Here is a 22402-nt window from a genome sequence, read left to right as displayed (position 1 = left end):
ACCCAGGGTGGGGCCTTTGTAACCCCCCCACCGGGTGGTTGGGGCAGAGCGGAGGGTGTGGAGTAGGAGAAGGGCCTGGCCTTCCTCCCAGCAGCCCCTGGGGCCCCTTTGGACTGAAAGGTCAAGAGACAGAAGCAAGGAAGGAGGGCGGCTTGGGAAGCAGGGGCCAGAAGCCCTGAGAAGGGCACCCATGAGGCAGGGCAGCCCGGGTGCCAACAAGCTGTCCTCAGCCCCTCCCCCCCATGCCACACCCCCAGTGGAACCTCCTGACTGTGAGCAGGTGTCACCGCCTCCAGGGAGCCCATGCCTGCATCACAAAGGAGGCCCGGAAGCCTGCAGGCAGCCTCAACTCAGCCCCAAGCCACTGCTCTCCCATCCCAGTCCCTGGAAATCCACCCACTTGGCCCAGCTCACCCCAACTCCAAGCCACTGGGACCCAGTCTCCAGGGGCCTGACTGTGGGTGGCGGCCACTCCTGAGTGAGCAAAGGTGAGTTGTGCTGAAGGAGGTACCCGGCCTGCTTTCCTGGGCCTTGAAACCCTCTCCAGGCGCTCAGCCCCTTTCTCACAAGGCTGGGCGGGGCATCCTGTGTGTAGTCTCGCCTGTGCCAGGGCAGGCAGCCCCCTCTGGCATATGGTTTATCCTACCCATAGGACCCACTGTCCCCCATCCGTAATAACCTGGAGAGGCCACGAGTGTCCCCAGGGAGCCGCAGTGCCTTCGCCTCAGCAGACACTCCACACCTGCCCTGGGTACTCGGCTCAATTTGAAGGTGTTTGTTTCGTGTGTGCCTTTGGGGCACATGGAGCCGTCTGTGGACACCTGCAGGACAGAATGAACTCAGGACGCAGGAGCAGATTCATTAATTCTGACCAAAGTAAGAAGTTGGTAGAAGCTGAGCTCAGACTCGTCCAAATGATTGATCCATTCATTCCTCATTCATTCATTCATTCACCCAACAGATAATGACTGAGGAATCTGGGGTGGGGGTGCCAGTCTAGGTGAAGCGGCCCCCACAGAGGGAGCCCCTGCCCATGGAGCTGACGTTCCCAGGGGGCTGCAGAAGTAGCGAGGAGATGTGGAGGTGGAGCTGGGAGTCCCTGGAGAGACACAGAGCAGGGGAGGGGCTGAGGCTCCCGGAGCTGAACCCGAGGCCGGGCCAAGGAAGGCCCCACTGGGAAGGGGACCTTGGCAGGAATCTGGGAGGCCTGCCTGGGTGGGTGGGGAGGGTGGGGGGAGAAACCTGGGGGGCCTGCCTGAGGGGAGGGGGAGGGCATAGTGAGAGGGGAGGAGGGCCAAAGAGGGTCCTGACATCAGGGCAAGGCCCGGCTCTTCCTCCAAGGGTTTGGCTACCAGGAGGCCAGGGAGTGACAGCCTCTGACTCTAGTTACAGGCCCCTGGGCCCCTGTGGTGGCGATCAGGGGGTGAGACAGACCCTTCAGGGGGAGGTGATGGGGCCTGGAACAGGCAGCGAGTGGCAGGAATGAGAAAGGGTCCAAGTGAGATGGGCTTGGAGGCTGAGGACTGGCGTGGGGCGTGGACGCAGGCAAGGGAGGCAGATGACTCCAAAGTTCAGCTTCAGCCAGTGGCAGGACAGGGGTGTCTAGGGGCACAGCAGAGGCCGTCAAAGGAAGCGTCTGAGGGTGTGTGGATGCGCGAACGCCGCTGTTCACAGGGCCAGGGACTGAGAGAGGTGGCTGAGGGGACAGGAAGGGAGGAGCGAGGGACCTGGAGGAGAGGAGTGAGGTCCAGGTCCCCGTCCCCACTCCTCACACAGCCAGAGGTCAGGGAGCCCTGGAGGAGTCGCCGAAATGAGCTGGCCGAGCCGCCTTTGCAGGGTGTTGCCCAGACAGGCTAAGGGACGTCTAGGATCTCCCAGGGAGTCAGGGACAGAACTCTGGCAAAGTCCACAGCAGGCGGGGGTGGGCTACAGGAGGGCGGAAGCACATTTAGCCCAGGTGCTGGCAGTCTCAGCAGCCAGTCCCTGACCCTCTGGCAGGCAGCACTGGGCCTGGCTTCCCTTCGCTGCTCCCACATTATCCGCCCTGCCTGGTACAGGACTAAGCTGGGGCTCAGCACAGCAGGTGTGTGATTGTGTGTGACGACTGAAAGTGCTGGAAGGCCAAAGCACCCAGCTGCTTCCCAAAGGCCGGGCAGCTTCCCAGCAGGGCTCCGAGTGCCAGCGAGGGATGTGCACATCCATGCATGTGCTCACATATGTTTACACTCACACACACAGACATGCACAGCCACACACCAGAGCACACGCATACACATGCACACCCACGCACACAATCATGCACATGCACACATGAGCGCACATGCACACGTGCACAATCACAGTCACACACATGCACACATGAGCGTACACACACGTGCATATCCACGCACACAATCATGCACATGCACACACGAGAGCACACGCATGTGCACACTCACACAGTCACGCATGTGCACACATGACTACACGCACACGTGAGTACACGTACACACGTGCACATCCATGCACACAATCATGCACACACGCACGAGCACATGCACACACGTGCACACTCAGTCACACACATGCACACACGAGAGCACACGCACACACGTGCACACTCATGTACAGTCATGCACATGCACATACCAGAACATGTGCACACGTGTGCGTGCAAAATCATACATCAGAACGTATGCACACATGCACACACAGTCATACACATACACACGCCCAACCACATGCACACACTCATTTGCACACGTGTACACTCAGGTTCACACTCCCACACACGCATACTCACATGCACACTGGAGCACGCAGACTTGTGAGCCTCCTGAGTCCGTGTCCTGTGCCCCCAACCCTTCCTGCCCAGCTCCCTGTCCTGCCTACAGCAGCAGCCTGTGCCCAGCAGTGTGTGTCTTCAAGTGCTGCCCACTGCCCTGCTGGCTCCAGAAGGTGTCCCCTCCATAGTAACAGGGTCAGGAGATGACCAGAGCTGCACACCAGCCAGGTGGCTGCCAGAGCTGAGATTCAAGGCTGCCTGGCCCTGCAGGTCCCTTCCTGGCCCACGTAGTCACCGCCTGTGTGGGTACCTACTGTTCTAGTGTCACCTATCACTGGCTTCTGGACTCCAACAGGAAACGTGGGCTGGGAGCCCAGAAGCCCAAGTGGCCTCCCCGACAGGTCCCTGACCTAGCGCTCAGGCCCACAGCTCCAAGACACCCAGCATGAGCAGCCCAGGCGGGCTCCACTGCAGGGGTCCCTTGACAGCACAGGAGCTGAGCCTCCTGGGTCCAGCTTGCGACCCCAAGTTGGGAGCATCCCAGTCCTAGAACCTCCATGCACTCAGAGATTCCGGCCCAGGGGTAGTGTGGAAAGTCCCAGGACCCGGTCACCCAGGGTTGTGGGCTTGGAGAGGGAGACAGGAACAGAGTGTTCCAAAGGCACCCAGCGCCCGCTCCCAGCCAGCATCCGGCCCTTCCAGCCTCGGGCCGGGCGGGCTCGGGGAGCTCCACGCCCCTCTCCCCTCTCCCCTGCCCTGGGCCTGCAGGTTCCTCCGCGGTGCTCTCCCGTCCAGAGCCCTGCTGACGGGGAAGTCCGAACGCACCGTGGGGATGGTGGAGAGCGCCGGCCGTGCAGGGCAGAAGCGCCCGGGGTTCCTGGAGGGGGGGCTGCTGCTGCTGCTGCTGCTGGTGACTGCTGCCCTGGTGGCCTTGGGTGTCCTCTACGCCGACCGCAGAGGTGAGTGCGGGTGCCCCGCCCCCGCCTGTCCCCGCTCTCCGCGCTCGCCCCGCTGCACCTGCTGCAGGGTCCGCCTGTCCCCAGCCCGAGCCCGCCCGTCAGATGGGGCAGGCGGGTCTGTACTGGGCACCCAGGGGCTCCCGGGGCCGAGCTGCGGACTCAGAGGCGGCGGGAGGGGCACTGACCTGCAGGGAGCACGCAGCCCCTTCCAGAAAGCTCTGCCCCGGCCCGGCCCGTTCTCACGCGCGCTGCTGCTGCGGCTCTGCACGCGCCCGCCTCCGCCGGACTCCCGGCGGGTGGGGGGCGCAGACCCGTCGCCCGCCCCTCCGCGCGCCCCCTCCCTGCCTGGCCGCGCAGCCCCGGCTGGGGACCACCGGCGTCCGTGTCCCTCCCGCCGCCCGGGCTCACCTGGCTGCCTCATTGCCCCGCCGCCATCCTGCGGAGAGACCTGAGGGTCCTGCCGCCCCCGCCCCGCTCAAGGCCGGGTCAGGTCACGGGACCACGGCAGGAGGGGGCCAGGCTGGGGTCCCACGGAGACAAAGGCGTGGCCAGGGCTGCTCGCTGGAACCTCGGGCTGTCCCAGGAACACTCCCCCCGCCCCCACGCCGGCCCGTCCCTTGCTCTCCCCTCTGGGGTCAGGGGCTCCCAGGCACCCTTAGACCTGGTCACCTTCCAGCCGCCCCTGCCAGCCCCTCCGCAGGCACAGCCCTGGTCCCTCTGAGACCGGGCAGCGCGCACACATCGAGGAGCAATGCTCACCCCCGCAGCAGGTGCGCAGGGCGCTCCCACCGTGGCAGGCGCCGGACTCAGAGCTCACGGCGGACCCCACACCCCAGGTCCAACAATGGGGCGCCCCAGCCTGTGTTACTAGAATGCTCCCTCATGTCTGGACCCCTGCGCACTGCCTGGGACCATCCCTCCACCCCTGCGGGAGGCTGTGTCTGTGAAGCAGAAGTGGGTGCTGCCTGTGGATGTGCAGGGCGTCCCGGCCCGGGGCTGCATGGCTGGCCACTGTACAGTGTGGCTGCTGCCCAGACCGCAGCCCCTGGCCCTCTAGGGTCTCCCCTGGGACAGAGGGGCTCTGCGACCTCCATGGACGGTGGGCAGTGGGGGAGGGGAAGGCTCACTCACCCTGAGGAACCCAGAGCCCAAGGGAAGCTCTGTTCAGAGCCTGCTGGGCTCAAAACACCTGCTTCCCAAGCTTTCATAAAACAAGGCTGACCCCACACACACCCCCAGCTGTGGGATAGGAGGAGGCCTCTCTCTTCTTTTGGGTCGTGCCAAGGGGCCTGAGCCCACCCATCCCAGAGAGACCCTCCCTGCCCAGCCGGGTGCCTCGGGAGTGCTCCACGGTGCCATGGATCTCAGCAAAGCCTGCCTCCACCCACTCCAGTGTGGAAACGGGCCCTGGATCCCCTCCCTCCAGAGAGGCAGAGCCCTCTGTTCCCCCGTCAAGATCCCTGTGCGTCAAGAGCCCCACCAGGAATGACCCCACAGCTGACCTTGGCCTCAGTCCAGGATTGTTTGTGGAAGGTTTTCTAAGCAGTTATTATCATTTATTTCTATGTATTTTCTCATTTCCATTATGACTTTTTCATCGACTTATAAGTCATTTAGAAATTTTTTTAATTTCCAGACATGAGTTTTTAGTTACTTTTTTAAAATTATTGATTTCTAACTTAATTGTGTTGTCAGAAACCATGGTTTATGCCATTATTTATGTGGTTCTTTCTTTGATATTTGCTGGGCTTGCTTTGGGGCTAACAATTGATCAATTTTATAAATAACCCCTGTGTGCTGTGGAACAGGCTCAGTCACCAAATGCTGAGTGATGGTGTCTATACACATCCACTAGATCAATCAAGTCTTCTACATATTGGCTTTTTTTCCATTCTCTTGATCTCAAAAGAATGAAAGTTTTTGAAAGATCAAGAAAATGATTTCTTAAAATCGTGTACTGAAATGTATATGCTAAAATCTTGCACTAAAGCATCACCCATTCTTGTAGTTACATCGAATCTTACCTAATTTACCTATTTAAGGCTATATTACTATGTGAATGCAAATTTAAGTATGAATTATAAAATTAGTTTCATAAATTTAATATTGTATTAAGATACACATATGAAGTTAATATATCTTTCACTTCATGAAACTGTGTAGTCACTGTTTCTGACTTAACAAGGCTTTTTGCCTTGAATCCTGTTGAGCCTGACATGAGTACTAGCTACTCAGCATTTGTTGTGTCTATTTTTCCCATTCTTTTTCTTTGAAACTTTTCATCTCCTCAGCTTTAGATGTGTCTCTTTCAATCGTGTACGGCTGGATTGGGGGTTTGTCTATCTTTTAATTGGAGGATTTTGTCGGTTTATAATTACCAGGACGACTAAAATGTATGTTTTTCCTATTGTGTTCTTTTGTGTGTCTCATGCTTTTTTTCTCTTTTCTTGCCTTGTTTTGGATCAACCTATCATTATTTCCTCTATTTTCCCTCAACTAACTTGGAAGTTTTGTATTTCTATCTTTTTGACAGTTATCTTAGATTTTTTGTTTTAATTATTTTTAAAGTTATAAACTTTCTTTTATAAAATCAAATGTTTTTACAAAAATGACAGTGAGAAATACAGTCTCATGTCCATCCTAGAATTCTACTCCTCCAAAGCAACTGTATTCATTTTCTAGTACAGGGGTTGGCAATAGGCCCATAGGCCAAATCTGGCCCCTTGCTTGGCCAAATCTGGCCCCTTGCTTGTTTTTGTAGATAAAGTTTTATTGGAACACAGCCAGACCCATTCATTTATGTACTATCTATGGCTACTTTCCTGCTAGGACAGCAAAGTTGAACAGGTGAGATGAAGCATGTATGTGCCCCACAAAACCTCAAATATTTACATCTGGCTTTTTACAGAAGTCCAGCCCCAAGACTGGAGTGCCCCTCATGTGTATAAACCTGGTCCATGAACCCTTCTCTCTTTATCATACAGTTTAGATCATGAGGAGGCATTATCAGATTGTGGTTAGCACCCAGACTCCCAGTTTTTGACCACTCAGAAAGCTCAATCCACATACCTCTTCCCCAAATTTCTTTGTCGCCAATTTTCCAGTCATGCTTCTTCCAAGTCCCTGACCATCCAGCCAAATCGTTGGCTACAGCCCATGTAAAAATGATTGGCGTATTACAGAAGTTATTCAAGCAAATATAAAAGAACAGAGAGAAGATCCTGTGTTGACTGAGTATTCAGGAAAGCTGCCCCTTTTTGGAATTATGAAAAAGAAAAATCTCCTTTTGGGGAGTTCATTGACTGTGTTTCCTGTGATCATATTGTAGCATTAGGGTAAGATTTTGTTTCTTTTCAGCCATTGTAGCAAAAGGGTCTCATTGTTTTTGCTTTTTCTCTTAGAAGAACAGAGCTGTTGAATGCCAGTATGGGGTCTGGAGGTCCATGCCCTGCCACTCCCCCAAGGAAAGTGACCAAGTGATCTTGCCTCCCCAACAGTTTTCCCAAGAAAAGTAGAGATGAGGAACCTCACAAGCTTTTTTTTTTTTGAGATGGAATCTCGCTCTGTCGCCCAGGCTGAAGTGCAGTGGCGCAATCTCAGCTCACTGCAACCTCCACCCACTGCATTCAAGTGATTCTCCCACCTCAGCCTCTCGAGTAGCTGGGATTACAGGCATGCACCACCACGCCTGACTAATTTTTGAATTTTTAGTAGAGACGGGGTTTTGCCATGTTGGCCAGGCTGGTCTTGAAGTGATCCTGGCCTCAAGTGATCCACCTTCCTTGTGATGATTAAATGAGACACTGTAAGTTAAGGGATGAAATGGAAAAAACATGCCTAGCTCATCTAATTCAGTTTTGAAAGTGTTGCTCAGGAGCCCACTACATCCTCAGGCAGCCCTTGATCTGCAGCATCTGGTGAATTTCCTTGGGGGTTTCCCCCATCAACAAGTCTATGGGAGAGCCTATGTTGGGAATGCAGTGCGGGCAGTAGAGGCAGGACGCAGGCATGAAGGAGGCATGGACTCACCTCTTCAGTTGTCCTAATTTGTTCTGATACATCTGACTAGATGGGAAACAAATGAATCAGAGGCACTGTTTGGGTCCAGGTCTCCCGTTACACTTTGCTCCCTCTACCCTTTCTCAGGATCATCATTCCTGCCTACCAATCTGGTCTTCCTACTGGTTTCATGTCCCTTCTGAGTGAAGACCTTTTAGCATTTGTTGTGGTGCACATCTGGTAAAGACAAATGTTCTCAGCTTTGGTCTAAAATGTCTTTATTTCACTTTCACTTTTGAAATATGTTTTTGCTGGGTATAGAATTATAAGCTGTTAATATATTATTGTTTTTTTCAAGCACTTAAATAGCTCATTCCATCGCCTTCTGGCCTTCATTCTTTCTAGTAAGAGGTCACCATCATTCTTACTGTTGTTCCCCTCAATATAATGTGTCTTTTTTTCCTCTAACTGCTTTTTTTTTTTGAGCTAGGGTCTCACTCTGTTGCCCAGGCTGGGGTGCAGTGGCATAATCACAGCTTACTGAAACATCCCCCCTCCCAGACTCAAGCGATCTTCCCACCTCAGCCTCCCAAATAGCTGGAACCACAGATGCCCCCCATCATGCCCAGCTAATTTTTGTTTTGTAATTTTTTTATAGAGGTAAGTTTTCTCCATGTTGCCCAGGCTGGTCTCAACTCCTGGACTCAAGCAATCCACCTACCTCAGCCTCCCAAAGTGCTGGGATTCAGGCAGGAGCCACCATGCCCAGTCCCACTGACTGCTTTTAAGTATGTCTTGAAATTCTTAATTCTGAATTTCTCTTTATCTTTAGTCCTCCACAGTTTGACTGTGATGCTGCTGGGTATGGTTTTCTTTGTATTTGCCCAGCTTGGGATACACTGCCCTTCTTGGGGTAGATTTATATCTTTTACCAACTTTAAATATTTATTGGTCAGTATCTCTTCAAAGATTGTTCTCTGGGTCTCTAGTTATATATATGTTAAGCCATTTAACATTGTCCTACAGGTCTAAGATATTCTGTTCAGGTTTCCTTCAGTAATATTTCAAAAATTTAGAACAATTTTAGATTTACAGAAGCATTGCAAAATAGTACAGAAATCCCTATATACCCCACCCCCAGTCTCCCCTATTATGAACATCTTGCATTAGCCTGATACATTTGCCACAAGTAGTGAACCAATAGTGATAATATTACTATTAACTAAAGTTCATACTCAATTCAGATTTCCCTGTTTTCCCTCATGTCCTCTTACCGTTCCAGGGTCATATCAAGAACACCATATCTTCTCAGGCTCCTCTTGGCTGTGATGGTTTCTCAGACTTTCATTGTTTTCTTGTTTGTGTTTTTGTTTTTTATGATCTTGACAGTCTTGAGGATTACTGATCAGGTGGAATGATCCTCAACTGGAATTAGCTTAATGGTTTTCTCATGATTAGACTGGGGTAACACATGTTGGAGAGGAAGGCCGCAGGTCACAGGTGCACACTTTCAATGACTGGACTTATCACTGTTGATGTTAACCTTAATTGCCTGGCTAGAGGCAGTGTCTGGTTTCTGCACTGCAAGTTGCTTTTTTCCCTTCTTTTTCATGGTGCAGTCTTTGAAAGGAAGCCACTGTGTGCAGCTCACACCTGAGGAGTGGGGAGTTATGCTCCACATCCTTAGAGGCAGAGTATCTACCTAAAGTATTTGGAATTCTTCTGTATGAGAGATTCGTCTATTCTCCCTCATTTATTTATTTACTCAATGATTTGCAGATATTCATTTTACACTTTGCATTATAATCCACTACTATATTGCGTTGCTCAAATTGTTCCAACTCTGGCCATTGGGAGTTGTCAGTTGCTTCTATGACCCTCTGATGTATCCCCATTATCATGAATTTGGGGTGAGTTTTTTTGCGGGGAGCACTTTCTTACTTTTTGACATTTCAACATGCTCCAAGCTCATCTCATATGTTTCCTACCCCAGTTGTATAATCAACCATTTTTCTAAAGAGCCCTGGCTTCTTTTATTGGATAATGGTTTCAAAAACCAAGAGCTTCTAGGATAATGTGGTGTCTGAAAAACAAACAGAAACCAAGAGCTGAGTCCTATTCTTTGCTTATTGCTACTCCTCAGTTAGTGTTGCTTCTAGTCTAGCTCACCGGGCAGAACAAAGGAATATGTATGTATACATGAACCCATCTAGATACTCATATCTATAAATATTTATTTATGCAAACATCTGCATCTATATTAAGCTAAAAATGAGTTCACACTGTTGTCTCCAACTCCACTCCACCACCACATGGACCATTCTAACTTCCTTCCTTTCCTTGTCTGTAACTTCTCACTGCAGCAGCAATAAGCCCAGCCACCTGCTATCCACTTACTTTTTCCATTCCAATATACATGTGTAGTGGTTTCAGAATTAAGCTGGGATCCCATGAAGGACAACTTTATCAACTAGAGTACAGTGCTTATGTACAGCTTCCTTTGCCTTTAGTCTCATAGACTCTACTCATTTCTAAAGTTACTTAGGTCAACACTTTATTCCCCTATCCGTTTCAGTGAGATCATTTTATTCATTTGTCTTGAGTCTCATTCTGCATTTCATCCTGGGATTCCCCTGACAGTCTAAATAATTTTTTAAATTTGCATACAATAAGGTTTACTATTTGTGCTATAACATTCTGTGGGTTTTGACAAATGCGTTCACCATTCACCATCACAGTATCGTACAGAATAGTTTCACTGCCAAATGTGTTCACCATTCACCATCACAATATCGTACAAAATAGTTACCATTCACCATCACAGTATTGTACAGAATAGTTTCACTGCCAAATGCATTCACTATTTGTCATTTTTTGCCCCCAAAATTCCCTTGTTCTTCACCTATTCAACCTCTTCAACATCCATTTTCCCAAACTCCTGGCAACTACTATTTAACATCTCTCTTCTCTAAAGTTTTGTTTTTCCAGAATGTCACATAATTGGAATCAGACAGTATGTAGGTCATAGCTTTTTTTTTTTTTGAGACAGGGTCTCAGTCTGTCTCCCAGGCTGGAGTGCAGTGGTGCAATCTCAGCTCACTGAAGCCTCAACCTCCCAGGCTCAAGCAGTCCTCCCACCTCAGCCTCCCAAGTAGCTGGAACTACAGACGTGTGCTGCCATGCTTGAATGGCCTTGCCTGGCGCATCTGCCCCTCCTCATGCTTTGACTCCAAAGGCAGAGCAGCCACAGGCCTCTCCTCTCCTGGGAAGGCCTCATTTTTCCCTGGAATTGGACTCGTGCTGGTTTCTCCATGTCCTCAGCTCTCGTGGGTTTCTAAAAGTGCCCATGCTGTAGCTTCTCCAGCTTGCTCTCCTGGCTAGGGTGGGGGCCACAGTCAATTTCAACTTTCCACATCCTAATCAGAAGCAGAAAGCCCTTGCCCTCCTTGTCACCACTTTGGTCAGAGATGATGTCCCTCGAATCCACTCTTTTGCTGAGGTGAGGCCCTCTGGAGTCCACAGTCCAGTCTCTGGTCCATAAGCTCTGGGTTACTGCAATTGGCAAATGCCACAGGGCAGCCCTGCCTTCCGCTCGCACTCACCACCTCCTTTCCGTTGCTGGCCTGGGGGGTTCCTTTGCTCTGAAGCTCAGCCTTGCCCTTCAGCACTTTGCCTCGGTGTGTGCAGCATGCAGCACTTTCTCCCTGTTTCCACCGGGCAGGGGGCTCCTTGAGGGATGGGCCCTATTAGGCTCACATCTGAACTCCAGCATCTGGCCTGGCTCACAGTCATCATCCAGTGTTGGATTAATGGCTTTTTGAATGGCCAGGCCCCCAAGGAGCTGATATTTCTGTGGCTTCTAGCACCCTCTCTGCAGTCTCTGCCCAGGGCTAGGCCAGGTTCCAGGCCTGCCAACAGCCCTGACCTGAATGAACCCTGTTCCCTCCTTCCACTCAGTCCTCTGTGTGCCTCACTGCTGGAGAAATTCGGCCACAAGCCAGGTCTGAGGGTAGCCAGGCCTGGCTTGTCATCTCTCTGGACCTGGGGTCCCCTCTTCTCTCCACCCCACCCTCCTCTCCCACACCTCTCTCCAGGCAGTTGACAGCCATCCCAGGAGCCCCCGATGCTGACCAGGCAGGCCCCTCCCAGCAGGCAGTAGAGAGATGGAGGGAGGGTGGCTTGGCACCTTCAGCGGACAGTGAGGGTGGAGAGGCTGGGGACAAGGGTCATTAGTGGGACGTCACCCTCTCTGAAAAGGCCCTGTCCCTCTAAATGAGCCTGCCCTGTGGGACTCCAGGAGCGTGCCACCTTGTGTGGGCCTGGTCAGGGTCAGGAAGATCCTGAGGTAGAGGAGGCTGTCAGGAAGAGAAAAGTCTCACCTCAGGACCCCTCTAGGCCCTGGCACATCGGGGACCTTGGGGTGGGTGGAGGGAGAAAGGGTGGGGCTGGCAAGGCAGGGCAAACCGCCCCCCATTCAAGCCCAGCGGGAGATAGATTGAAGCTGGCCCCTGCAGTGAACTCCGTGGATCTCCTGTCTCACTGCCCTGGGGACCAGCCCTCACTACAGGGGTAGGGCTGCAGTACCCAGCACTGTGGGAAAATGGCATGCTGACCCAGGGAGGCCCCCAGCACCCCAGGGAGCTGCAGGCAGGAGGCCGAAGCTGAGCGCTGTGTTTCTCCCCAGGGAAGCAGCTGCCACGCCTTGCTAGCCGGCTGTGCTTCTTACAGGAGGAGAGGATCTTTGTAAAACGAAAACCCCGAGGTAGCCTTTGCCTTCCCTTCCAAAACAGCTCCAGGCAGGTGGGCGCAGGCCTCCCAAGGTGGGGGGACTCCGTGGAGGGGCAGGGGCTGGGTTCTGCCCAACCCTCATGTGCTGGAGGAGGGCCATAGGGAGAGGACAGTGGCAGGGACCTCAGCTGGGTGCACCTGCTGGACGCAGGAGGCTTACTGGGCACTGTGGACACTCCGCACCCGCTCCTGCGTGGCCTCGGCACATTCAATTCCACCGGCTGGCACACGGGTGGGGCAGGCCGGGGCAGGGCATGCAGAGAGGGGCAGCAAGGCAGGCTGCCTGGAGGAGCTGGCCCCGGCAGCAGGTGAGAGTGGGCTGGGCAGAAGGCAGGAGGGCAGAATGGCCGGCTTCAGCCCTTGGGGCCTGGGGCAGCTGTGGGGGTGCATGGAGGCATAGGGTGTAAAGGGGCTCCCAGGTCCCTGCAGGGGTCAAGGACAAAGAACGAAGCTCACTATCACTGAAGGCCTCCTGCCTGGGCCACCTGGGGAGGACTTGGGCTGCCAGGCCGGACCACCCATGGGGGTGGAAGATGGGGTGGAGGGCCACGCCCCACCCCCACCAGCCTATGCTTTGGTTACCCTGGCCTTGCCCTACTGGCTTCAGCCCATGCTCCACCCACCCTGACCTTGCTCCGCCTACCCAGTCTATGCCCATCCTCATGCCACACCCACCAGACCTTGCCCCGCCCACACCCACTCCAGTCCTGCCCCACCCTCTCCGTGGCTCCCTGTGCTCAGGCTGCTCCTTGCCTGCAGGGATCCCAGAGGCCCAAGAGGTGAGCGAGGTCTGCACCACCCCTGGCTGCGTGATGGCAGGTAAGCCCCGCCCCCTTGCCATCCACAGCCTGCCCAAGGGCTGGGGGCTCCCGGCTGACACTGACACAGGCCCCCGCTAAGGCCCAGGGGAGCAACTCCAAGACACGGCGGGAGGTGGAGCCGGTGGGCCGGACTCACTGTGGAGCCAGGGAGCTGGTGTTTCTGGCATCTGGCACCTGCTGGGCCCCCAGTCCCCAGCCTCCAGCCGCCAGGCCCTGCAGCAACAGCCATCCCGTCCCAAGAACCCCAGCGGCTTTTGTCCACATTTATAGAAAGAAAGATTCAATGAATAGCCACACTTTCTTACTTCAAATTTTCTCCCAGGAATTTGTCTTAAAATTGGGGGTTAGGTACCGCTGTTTGCAGATGACAAAAACTGTTAACATGCTGTGAAAGCGCCAATAGTGGAGAAGCTCCGGACTGTGCCTTTTCTGCCCATGCTGGGGGCTGGGGGGCCTGTGGACACGCCTTCCGTGAGGTCCCCAGCCCCAGAGGTGCAGTGGCCAAGAACAAGTCGGACAGAATTTGAGGGACGGTCCTTGATCAGGGGGTGCAGCCCAGCTACCCCAGTTGAAAGCGTTCAGTGGGAAGCCTGGGGCTCCCCTGTCCCGTGCACATTCAGGGTTCCTGGGGCAAAGCCAACCCCTCTAGCAGAATACAAACCCCCATGGTGGTAAGAGTCGTCCCTCCCTCTGGGGACCAAGCACACTGATGAGTGAGGGGGCAGGGGGCAGAGTCAGAACAGAAAGGCCCTGGTGGACAGCCAGGAGCTGGGCCCGGCTCACAGGGCAGGGCCACCAGCTGAGCACCTCCTGTGAGCCGGCACCATCTCAGCCATCACCTCAGCCTGCAAGTCAGACTGCTGGTGTTCCCAGATACACAGACGAGCAAATGAGTCTTGGAGGGTTTGGGGTTCAAGATCATGTGGTTAATAAGTGAAAACCCAGCCAACTCATGCCTGAATTCCCAGCAACTCCGGAGGCCGAGGTGGACCGCTTGAGCCCAGGAGTTCCAGACCAGCCTGGGCGACACAGCGAGACCCTGTCTCTAAAATAAATTTTTTAAAAAAGCATTCAGGAAAGGTGGCACACATCTGTGATCCCAGCTACTCAGGAGGCTGAAGTGGGAGGATTGCTTAAGCCCAGGAGTTCAAGGCTGCAGTGAGCTGTGATCACGCCACTGCACTCCAGCCTGGGCAGCAGAGTGAGACCCTGTCTCTAAAAATAAATAAGTGAAAATCCTAGCACTGAATCCAGGTTGGGGGATTCCCTCTCTGCAGCTCAGAGAGGGTGTAACTCTCCCTGGGCACACAGCTGCAACTGGATGGACAGCAGCCCCTTCCCGAGGGACCGGGCTGTGTCTTGGACTGGGAGACAGGCTTCTGGGCTGTCCACAACTCTCTCTGTCTCCCCTCTCCCTGCTTCACACCATGGGGACGAGCAGCCGCCAGGATCCTCCAGAACATGGACCTAACCACGGAACCGTGTGACGACTTCTACCAGTTTGCGTGCGGAGGCTGGCTGCGGCGCCACGTGATCCCCGAGACCAACTCAAGATACAGCATCTTCGACGTCCTCCGCGACGAGCTGGAGGTCATCCTCAAAGGTGGCAGAGCACGGCAGGGGGTGCAGCGGGGTGACGGCGAACAGGACGGCACTGGGCCAGGAGTTGATCCTGGCTGTGTCTCGCCCCTGTTTCTGCTTCCTCCTTGGTCTGGTGGGCACAGAGGAGAGGGAATAAAGACCCAGCAGCTGGGGGCCGCCTCTCGCCGAGCACTGCAAGGGGTGTAGGGACCTATGACCTGGCCCCTGCAGCCTCGTCAAGCCTCTGTCCAACCTTTTCCTGCGCCCACAGCGGTGCTGGAGAATTCGACTGCCAAGGACCGGCCGGCTGTGGAGAAGGCCAGGACGCTGTACCGCTCCTGCATGAACCAGAGTGAGTGGGGGCCACCAGGAAGGGGCCGAGGCAGGGGACGGGGGCGGGCTGCCCCTGCCAGAGCCTAGCACAGCCCCAGGACCCCATGGCTGCCCCTAGGGTAGGAGTGGGTGCCTTCGGGACTCATGCCAGAGGGTCTATGTGCTGTGTCCCACTCCCAGCCATGGGGTCCAGGCTCAAAGTAATGCCAGCTGCCTTGCGGCCTCACTCACACCCCAACCCCAGCACAGGCCACACATTCCAGCCTCTGTGTGTGTGTGTATTGTATGTATATGAGTATGTGTATATACATGCATGCATATTATACATTTATGTGTGTATATGTGTGTTGTGTGTATATGTATGTATGCATATTATATATGTATATGTGTATTTGTGTCTGTGTATATATGTATATGTGTGCATGCATGTATCTATATGTATACATGTGGTTTGTGCATGCATGTATCTATGTATACATGTGGTTTGTGCATGTGTACATGTGGGTACATGTGTATGCATGTTATGTATTATGTATATGTGTATATGTATATGCATGCAGCATGTACATATGTGTGCATTATGTGTGCACGTGTGTTACGTGCATGTCACTTGTGTATTGTGTATAATGTATATGTGTATTATGTGCATATGCATGTATGTATATATGTGTGTATTCTGTGGGTGTGTTGTGTGTGCATATGTGTATGCTGTGTGTGCATGTATGTGTGTATTATATGTATGTATGTGTACTGTATATATATGTGCTGTGTGTACTTGTGTACATGTGTATATGTGTGTATGTGTGTATGTGTATGTGTGTATATGTGTTATGTGTGTATACGTGTTATGTGTGTGCTGTATATGTGTGTCATATGTGCGTGTGTGTGCATGTGGATGTATGTGGATGTGTGTGTGTGGTGTGGGGGGCAGATTATCCGTGTTTCAGTTCCCATTAAAGGGATTCACGTGCTTGGAGCACCCCTGGCCCAGCACTGTTTAACTCCTCCACTCGGGGGTCTGCAGGCCCAGCCTGTGGTTGTGGCTGCTGTAGAGACAGCTCCTTCACTGAGCACCAGGGTTCAGGGCTGGCTGTTTTGCCCAGGAGGTCTCGTGGAGCCTCCGCCTGACTGTGGAACTCGCTGGGACCCTGGCTGTAGGGGGTGTCTCCGTGAGACCCCTGCTTGGGTGCACTGGGCTTGTCTCCTCCCCATGGAAATGGAAGGCCGGGCCCCCATTCTGGGCAATACCCCCAGCTGGAGATGACTTCCTGTGTCCTCGACTTTACTTAATTTTTGTCCTGAGAGGCTGAATATACAAAGGGCAGGGGCCAGACCATGTGGAAAACTGGAACGCGACTCAGGACCGGCAGCCCAGCCCGGAACTCGGCCCTTTATCCCCAGTGGGCAGCCCAGGAGGTCAGACGGCACTCCCCACGGCATCCGGCCTCAAACAGCCGGGGCCGGCCTCATCACCGGCAGCCTCCCCTGGAATGTCTGTCCCTGCCTCCAGCATAGGACCTTAGCCAAGCCCAGAGGAGGCTGGCCTCCAGTGAGCCTGCCACAGCCTCCCCAGACCAGCAGCCCCCACTCGGCCCACTTGGGCCTCCCCTCTTCCACTAGGAAGCCCTGCTGCTCCTGCAAGCCTTGGACCTGACGGGGCACCTGCTATGCTGTGCCAGCACTGAAGCCTTTGCTTTGCCCTGTGGGTGGTCTTCACTTATTCCCGCAGTGACTCCGCGTCCCCACCTTGACCTAATCTTCGACTGCAGGAGCCCTGCTTGTCGGGGCCCCACCGTGCTGAGCCGAGACACAGGACACACAGGCCCCAGGGCTCCCCTGCCTCCCCCGCGCCCCCTCCCGTCCCACCCGCCACTGCCTGAGTCCTCGCCGAGGCTTGGCCTGCGCCCAGAGCCTCCTCTCCTCTCCCAGGCTCCTTGCCTGCTGGCCGGCTCCCAGGCCCCAGGGGCTCCCTCCCGTCATCCTCTTTGTCCCCCGGGGCTCACGTGCTTTTCTCAGCCCCCAGGTCTCCTTTCACGCCCGTGTCCAGTCTCAGCCTCCGCCTCCTGCACTGCAGAGCTGCCAAGATGCTGATCTGTGATGGGAGGGTGCAGGTGTAAAGGCCCAGTGGCTGGGAGGCCGCCTCTCGCCGAGCACTGCAGGGGCTGTAGGGACCTGTGATGCCGGCCAACAGCGCCCCCACAGCTCTGTGTCATGGCACGTGAGCCACAGGGAGGCTGGGAGAGTGACCACTGCATCCCTCCTCAGGTGTGATAGAGAAGCGAGGCTCTCAGCCCCTGCTGGACATCTTGGAGGTGGTGGGAGGCTGGCCAGTGGCCATGGACAGGTGGAACGAGACCGTAGGTAAGGCTGGGCCTGGCAGCAGCCTCACAGACAGACAGAGGTGGACCACGGCCAGGGCTCCTTTCGTCCGAGGCCTTCCAGGAGGGGACCCCACCCCCATCCCCAGCTGCCTGCTCTCAGGAGCCCCAAGAGGCCCAACCCAGCCAGGGCAACCTCAGGGTCCTGGGAGGTGGTTTAGGTTCCATGCTGGGGAGTTGGTGCCCCATGGCCGGACCCATCCAGCCCTGCAGAGGGGTGCCCCTCCTCGGGCCCTAGGAGCACTCGACGCTCAGGCCCTGGCCCCAAGGCCCCCCACTCTGAGCATGTGCTCCATTCCCCCAGGGGCAGGAGTGGCACCCCACGTGGCTGGCAGCCCTGACAACCCCATGCTGCGCCCAACCCCCTCCAGTCACCTGGGGGCCCGCCTGTGGCTCCTGGGCTGTTAGGGAAAGTGTCTCCCATATCCCCCAGCCCCTAAGGCGCACAGGTGAGCTCCCCACCCTATGGCCCCCTAGTTCCTAGCTCTGGAGGCCAGATTCACTGACAAGGGGCCGGGCTGGGACCCCAGGGCCCGCCAGTCTCCAGTGTGGGGCGCTGCCTCCCCAGGACTCGAGTGGGAGCTGGAGCGGCAGCTGGCGCTGATGAACTCACAGTTCAACAGGCGCGTCCTCATCGACCTCTTCATCTGGAACGACGACCAGAACTCCAGCCGGCACATCATCTACGTACGAGCCGCGCCGGTGGGCAGGGGTAGGCAGGGTCCCCAAGCCTGGCTGGGGGCTCTCGCAGCACAGCAGGAGGACGGGACAGACAGGCGGACAGGCGGACAGGCGGACACGGAGCTCCAGCGTCTCCCAGGGCCTGGGATCCTGGCTCCTGTCCACGTCCGTGGGCCCAGGGACGAGCTGCTGCTGCTGGAGTTTCTGTTGGGCCTCCTGGCCGAGCTGGTGGCCACAGTGGAACCCGGCTCTGGTCAGAGGGGCGGGGGCTCCTGAACAGCGGGGCTGGAACCAGAGCAGGAGGCCTGACCTCAGGGAGCCACTGCTGGCCACGGGCTGGAGGCCAAAGAGAAACACACGAAACAAATACGCACCCCACTCTGGGGGAGCCGCGGGTGCTGTGAGGCCCGGGGCAGCCCGAACCCCTCCCCACCCCACCCCTGCCACCCTCTCCAGTCCAGCCCAGCGCCCCCACCATCACTCAGGGCAGGGTCTGGGCTCCCGGGTCCGGCACAAGCTCCGCCACCAGCTCCTGGGCAGAGCACATGTCCACGGGGCACAGTCCTGTGGGGAGGTGGCTGCAGCCTGCCTCAGCCAGGCTGTGGGGACCCCGGGCCCCTTGCCCAGGGTCACACCTTCTGTGTTTCCAGATAGACCAGCCCACCTTGGGCATGCCCTCCCGAGAGTATTACTTCAACGGCGGCAGCAACCGGAAGGTGGGTGGGTTCTCATCGCAATGCCAGATGACCCCCCCATCGCCCCCTACCCTGTGGTCTGGCCTTCCTGTTGCCCACCTGGCCTTCCCTCCCCAAAGCTGGTGTTAGCGAGCACCTGTGGAGGTTGAGCCCGGCACTGAGGGCAGCGGGTGCAGACGCGACCTATTGCTTGCCACCATCCTGGGGGACATTCCCTCAACACCCGGGCCAGGCCCGGGGACAAGGTCAGCTCAGCAGCAGCCCCGTGGGGCAGAACTGTCATCCCCCTCCCGTCAGTATAGACCCAGGCTCTGCAGCACCGGATTCCCAGGAGGGCCCCTAGAGATCCGAGCGGAGGCAGCCAGGCCCCGAGCCTGCTCCACCTCAAGGGGCTGTCAAGAGAGGGGAGGGATGAGGACCCCCACTGTGGACAAGGTGACCTTGAGGCTGGCAGGCCCAGGGCTAGCCCAGGGTGCAGGGAAGGGAGGGAGCAGGTGAGGAGGGCACAGGCATCCAGCACCAGGGCAGAGGTGAACAGGCATAAGGCATGAATGCCCCAGAGGGCCAGATACAATCCAGGGGGCCTCCTGGTGGAGGTGGGCTATGAACTAGACTTTGAAGGATGACCAAGCCCAGAGGAAGGGCCCTGTGGCCAAAGGTGGAGCGGTGGGGCTGAGAGAACCAGCCAGAGCAGGAGGGACTGGAGTGTCTCAAAAGCACCATGTCTGGCCATGTGTTCAGACCAGGCAGCTATGGGCCGAGCCTGGCCAGAGCATTTGCCTGCACTGGGGAAGCCCTGCCCAGTGCGAGGAAGGCAGCTCCCTCAGGAGCAAACTTCCTCAGGATCCAACTCCGGACACTCAGGCCGAGGAGCACCTGGGTAGGGAGGCCCAAATTAGCCCTGGCACCCACCGCCCCAGCACCCACTGCCCCGGCACCCACCACCCTGGCACCCACGGCCCCGGCAGGCCCAAATTAGCCCTGGCACCCCAACCCCAGCACCCCAACCCCAGCACCGACAGCCCTGGCACCCACCTGTGCAAACCCTTATAGGCAGCCACACAGTTTAAGCCCTGAGCAGCCCTGCAGAGTAGGTACCCTGTCCAGAGGCTCGGGCACAGGTCACGCATCTGAGACGCTCCCACTCAGCACTCTGTGTGCCCGAGAGCCTGCTGGTCAAGGTGGGCGGACACACATCAGGGGCTTCTACATGTCCTAGGCCCACCCCACCCCCACAGAGAACTCCCTGGGGGCCATGGTGGCCGAGGCCACCCAGCTCCGTCCAGCGTCCTTTGGCCCAGGTGCGGGAAGCCTACCTGCAGTTCATGGTGTCAGTGGCCACCATGCTGCGGGAGGATGCAAACCTGCCCAGGGACAGCTGCCTGGTGCAGGAGGACATGGCACAGGTGCTGGAGCTGGAGACACAGCTGGCCAAGGTTAGAGGGCCAGGGTGGGCGGGGAGCAGGCAGGGAGTGGGCTGGGAGCCCCAGGCAGTGTGGCTGGCCAAGGTGAGGGGGTGCTGGGTGGGCTGGTGGCAGGCAGGGAGTAGGCCAGGAGCCCTAGGGGGCATCCTGGCCACCCACCTGTGTGACCGCTATCCCTGGCACAGGCCACGGTACCCCAGGAGGAGAGACACGACGTCATCGCCTTGTACCACCGGATGGGCCTGGAGGAGCTGCAAAGCCAGTTTGGCCTGAAGGTGAGGCCACACCACACAACAGGCCGGCGCTGGCAGGGTGGAGACTCGTGGGGGACATGGAAGCAGCCCTCTAAGAGGGCACGTTGCTTCGCATTTAGGCTCAGAAACATTCCCCATCCCCGAGCAGGGAGACCCCGTACCTGATCACCCAAACTTGCTGCAGAGCAGCACCAGCACGATTACTAATGTCACCGGGACAGCAGTGCCAACTGTGCCATCCTAGAACACAGTCACCCATCTGTGCGGTGCTGTGATGGCCCCGGTCTTCTGAGCAGGAAATGGAGGCCTCAGGGGGCTGCTGATGTGTGGGGGTGTACAGGGTCCCACCCAGGGCTCTCAGACCCCAAGTCCCGCTCAGAACCTTAGCAGGGTGCTGCCTCCCCGTCCTGCCTGCCGTGAGGGTAGCAGTTCCCCCTGGCCACACCCTCAGGTGCTCCCCTCCCCAGTGCCCAGGCCAGGCACCGCCCTGCGCTTTGAGGTGGCGGCTGGAGAAGAGCAGCCCAACCTGGGAAGGGGCAAGTCCCCCACTCCCTCCGCCGACTGTCACCCTGCTGGAGCAGCCAGGCTTCTCGAGGGCCTCCTCCCCCAGAAGGCACAGGCATGCAGCTTCGGCAAAGGGTGCCCAAGTCAGTGGGGGAAGGGCAAGGGCAGAAGGGGGTCCAAAGCCCCTGCCCCCTCAACCAGAGGATGGCCCTGAGTGTCTGGAGCCACAGCTCTTGCCAAGGGCAAGACAGAGAGACTCTGGGGAGAGCCTCGCCCCAGGGCACCTAGTGCCCTAGAAGGCTGGTGGTCCCTAGATCGGTGCTGGTCCCCAGGGCTGGCCTTCGGGGACACACCTTCCCCAACACCCCGCCGCCCCTCACTCCCAGAACACAGGCAGTGGGGCCAGGCTCTGCTCTGGCACTGGTCTTTATCCCCTTCCCAAACAAAGGCCTGTCTCGATTGAGGTTCCAGTGCGGGAGAGGGACAGGAAAGCGGAGTGACCTCTAAAACGTGTCAGAAAGCCAGAAAGGGGGCAGGATGAGCTCAGCCAGGACAGCAGACAGGAGGTAAAGCCTTGCAGAGAACCAAGGGCCATGGCCGCCTGGGGCCAATGTGGCTCGCACAGCAATTCCCCAAGAGTCTGGGGCTAGGACTCCCGGCTAATGAGTGCTGGGGCTAGAGAGAGATGGAGTAGGAAGTAAAGCGGGGGGCGCCATGTCCGACCTCTGGGGCCACTTGAAAGTCTCAGACTCTGCCCGAGAGGGGTGGGGGTATGACAGGACGTGACCTGGTTCACAAGTAAGAGTGAGTGAAGGGGATGGGGCAGGTGGCGGAGAAGCCAATCAGAGGCTGCCACCCAGCCCGGGCAAGAGATGGCAGCTCTGCCAAGGGGGGTGCCCATGGTGGAGGTGGCTTCTCGGTTGATTTTGGAGGTGGAGCCAACAGGGCTTGCAAATGGACTAAATATGGAAGTGAGAGAGCTCAGATGGCCTGAGGTTGCCGTGGAGACATCACAGCGGCCGGTTCAGGGGAGCGTCCAGGAGCCCAGGGTTTGGGGACATTTTGTTTACAATGCGTTTATGACGTTCAGAATCGCCCCAAAGTGAACACATCCACACAACCACCCCTCAGATCAAGACTTACGTGACCACCGACATCCCAGAGGCCCCCACGTGCCCCTGCCGAGCCCCTGTGCCCGCCTCCTTCCCTGGAGAAGAGACC

The 22402-nt window shown here is 56.4% G+C and overlaps 1 protein-coding gene across 1 annotated transcript in view; it reads left to right on the top strand.

Moving 5' to 3' along the window:
* The first annotated feature begins 343 nt into the window (after positions 1-343).
* MMEL1 (membrane metalloendopeptidase like 1) overlaps positions 344-22402 on the top strand; it is a 33523-nt gene continuing 11464 nt past the window's right edge. Inside the window, exons 1-11 of the mRNA XM_030805222.1 lie at positions 344-488; positions 3533-3723; positions 12407-12484; positions 13270-13329; positions 14773-14934; positions 15184-15264; positions 17511-17606; positions 18192-18310; positions 18955-19020; positions 20301-20435; positions 20609-20698. Of these exons, the coding sequence (XP_030661082.1) occupies positions 3597-3723; positions 12407-12484; positions 13270-13329; positions 14773-14934; positions 15184-15264; positions 17511-17606; positions 18192-18310; positions 18955-19020; positions 20301-20435; positions 20609-20698 (1014 nt within the window). The 5' untranslated portion in view covers positions 344-488; positions 3533-3596. The remainder of the gene's footprint in view (positions 489-3532; positions 3724-12406; positions 12485-13269; positions 13330-14772; positions 14935-15183; positions 15265-17510; positions 17607-18191; positions 18311-18954; positions 19021-20300; positions 20436-20608; positions 20699-22402) is intronic.

The sequence above is a fragment of the Nomascus leucogenys genome, chromosome 24, assembly GCF_006542625.1.
Source record: "Nomascus leucogenys isolate Asia chromosome 24, Asia_NLE_v1, whole genome shotgun sequence".
NCBI lineage: Eukaryota > Metazoa > Chordata > Mammalia > Primates > Hylobatidae > Nomascus > Nomascus leucogenys.
This window is presented reverse-complemented; position numbering and strand designations above follow the sequence as displayed.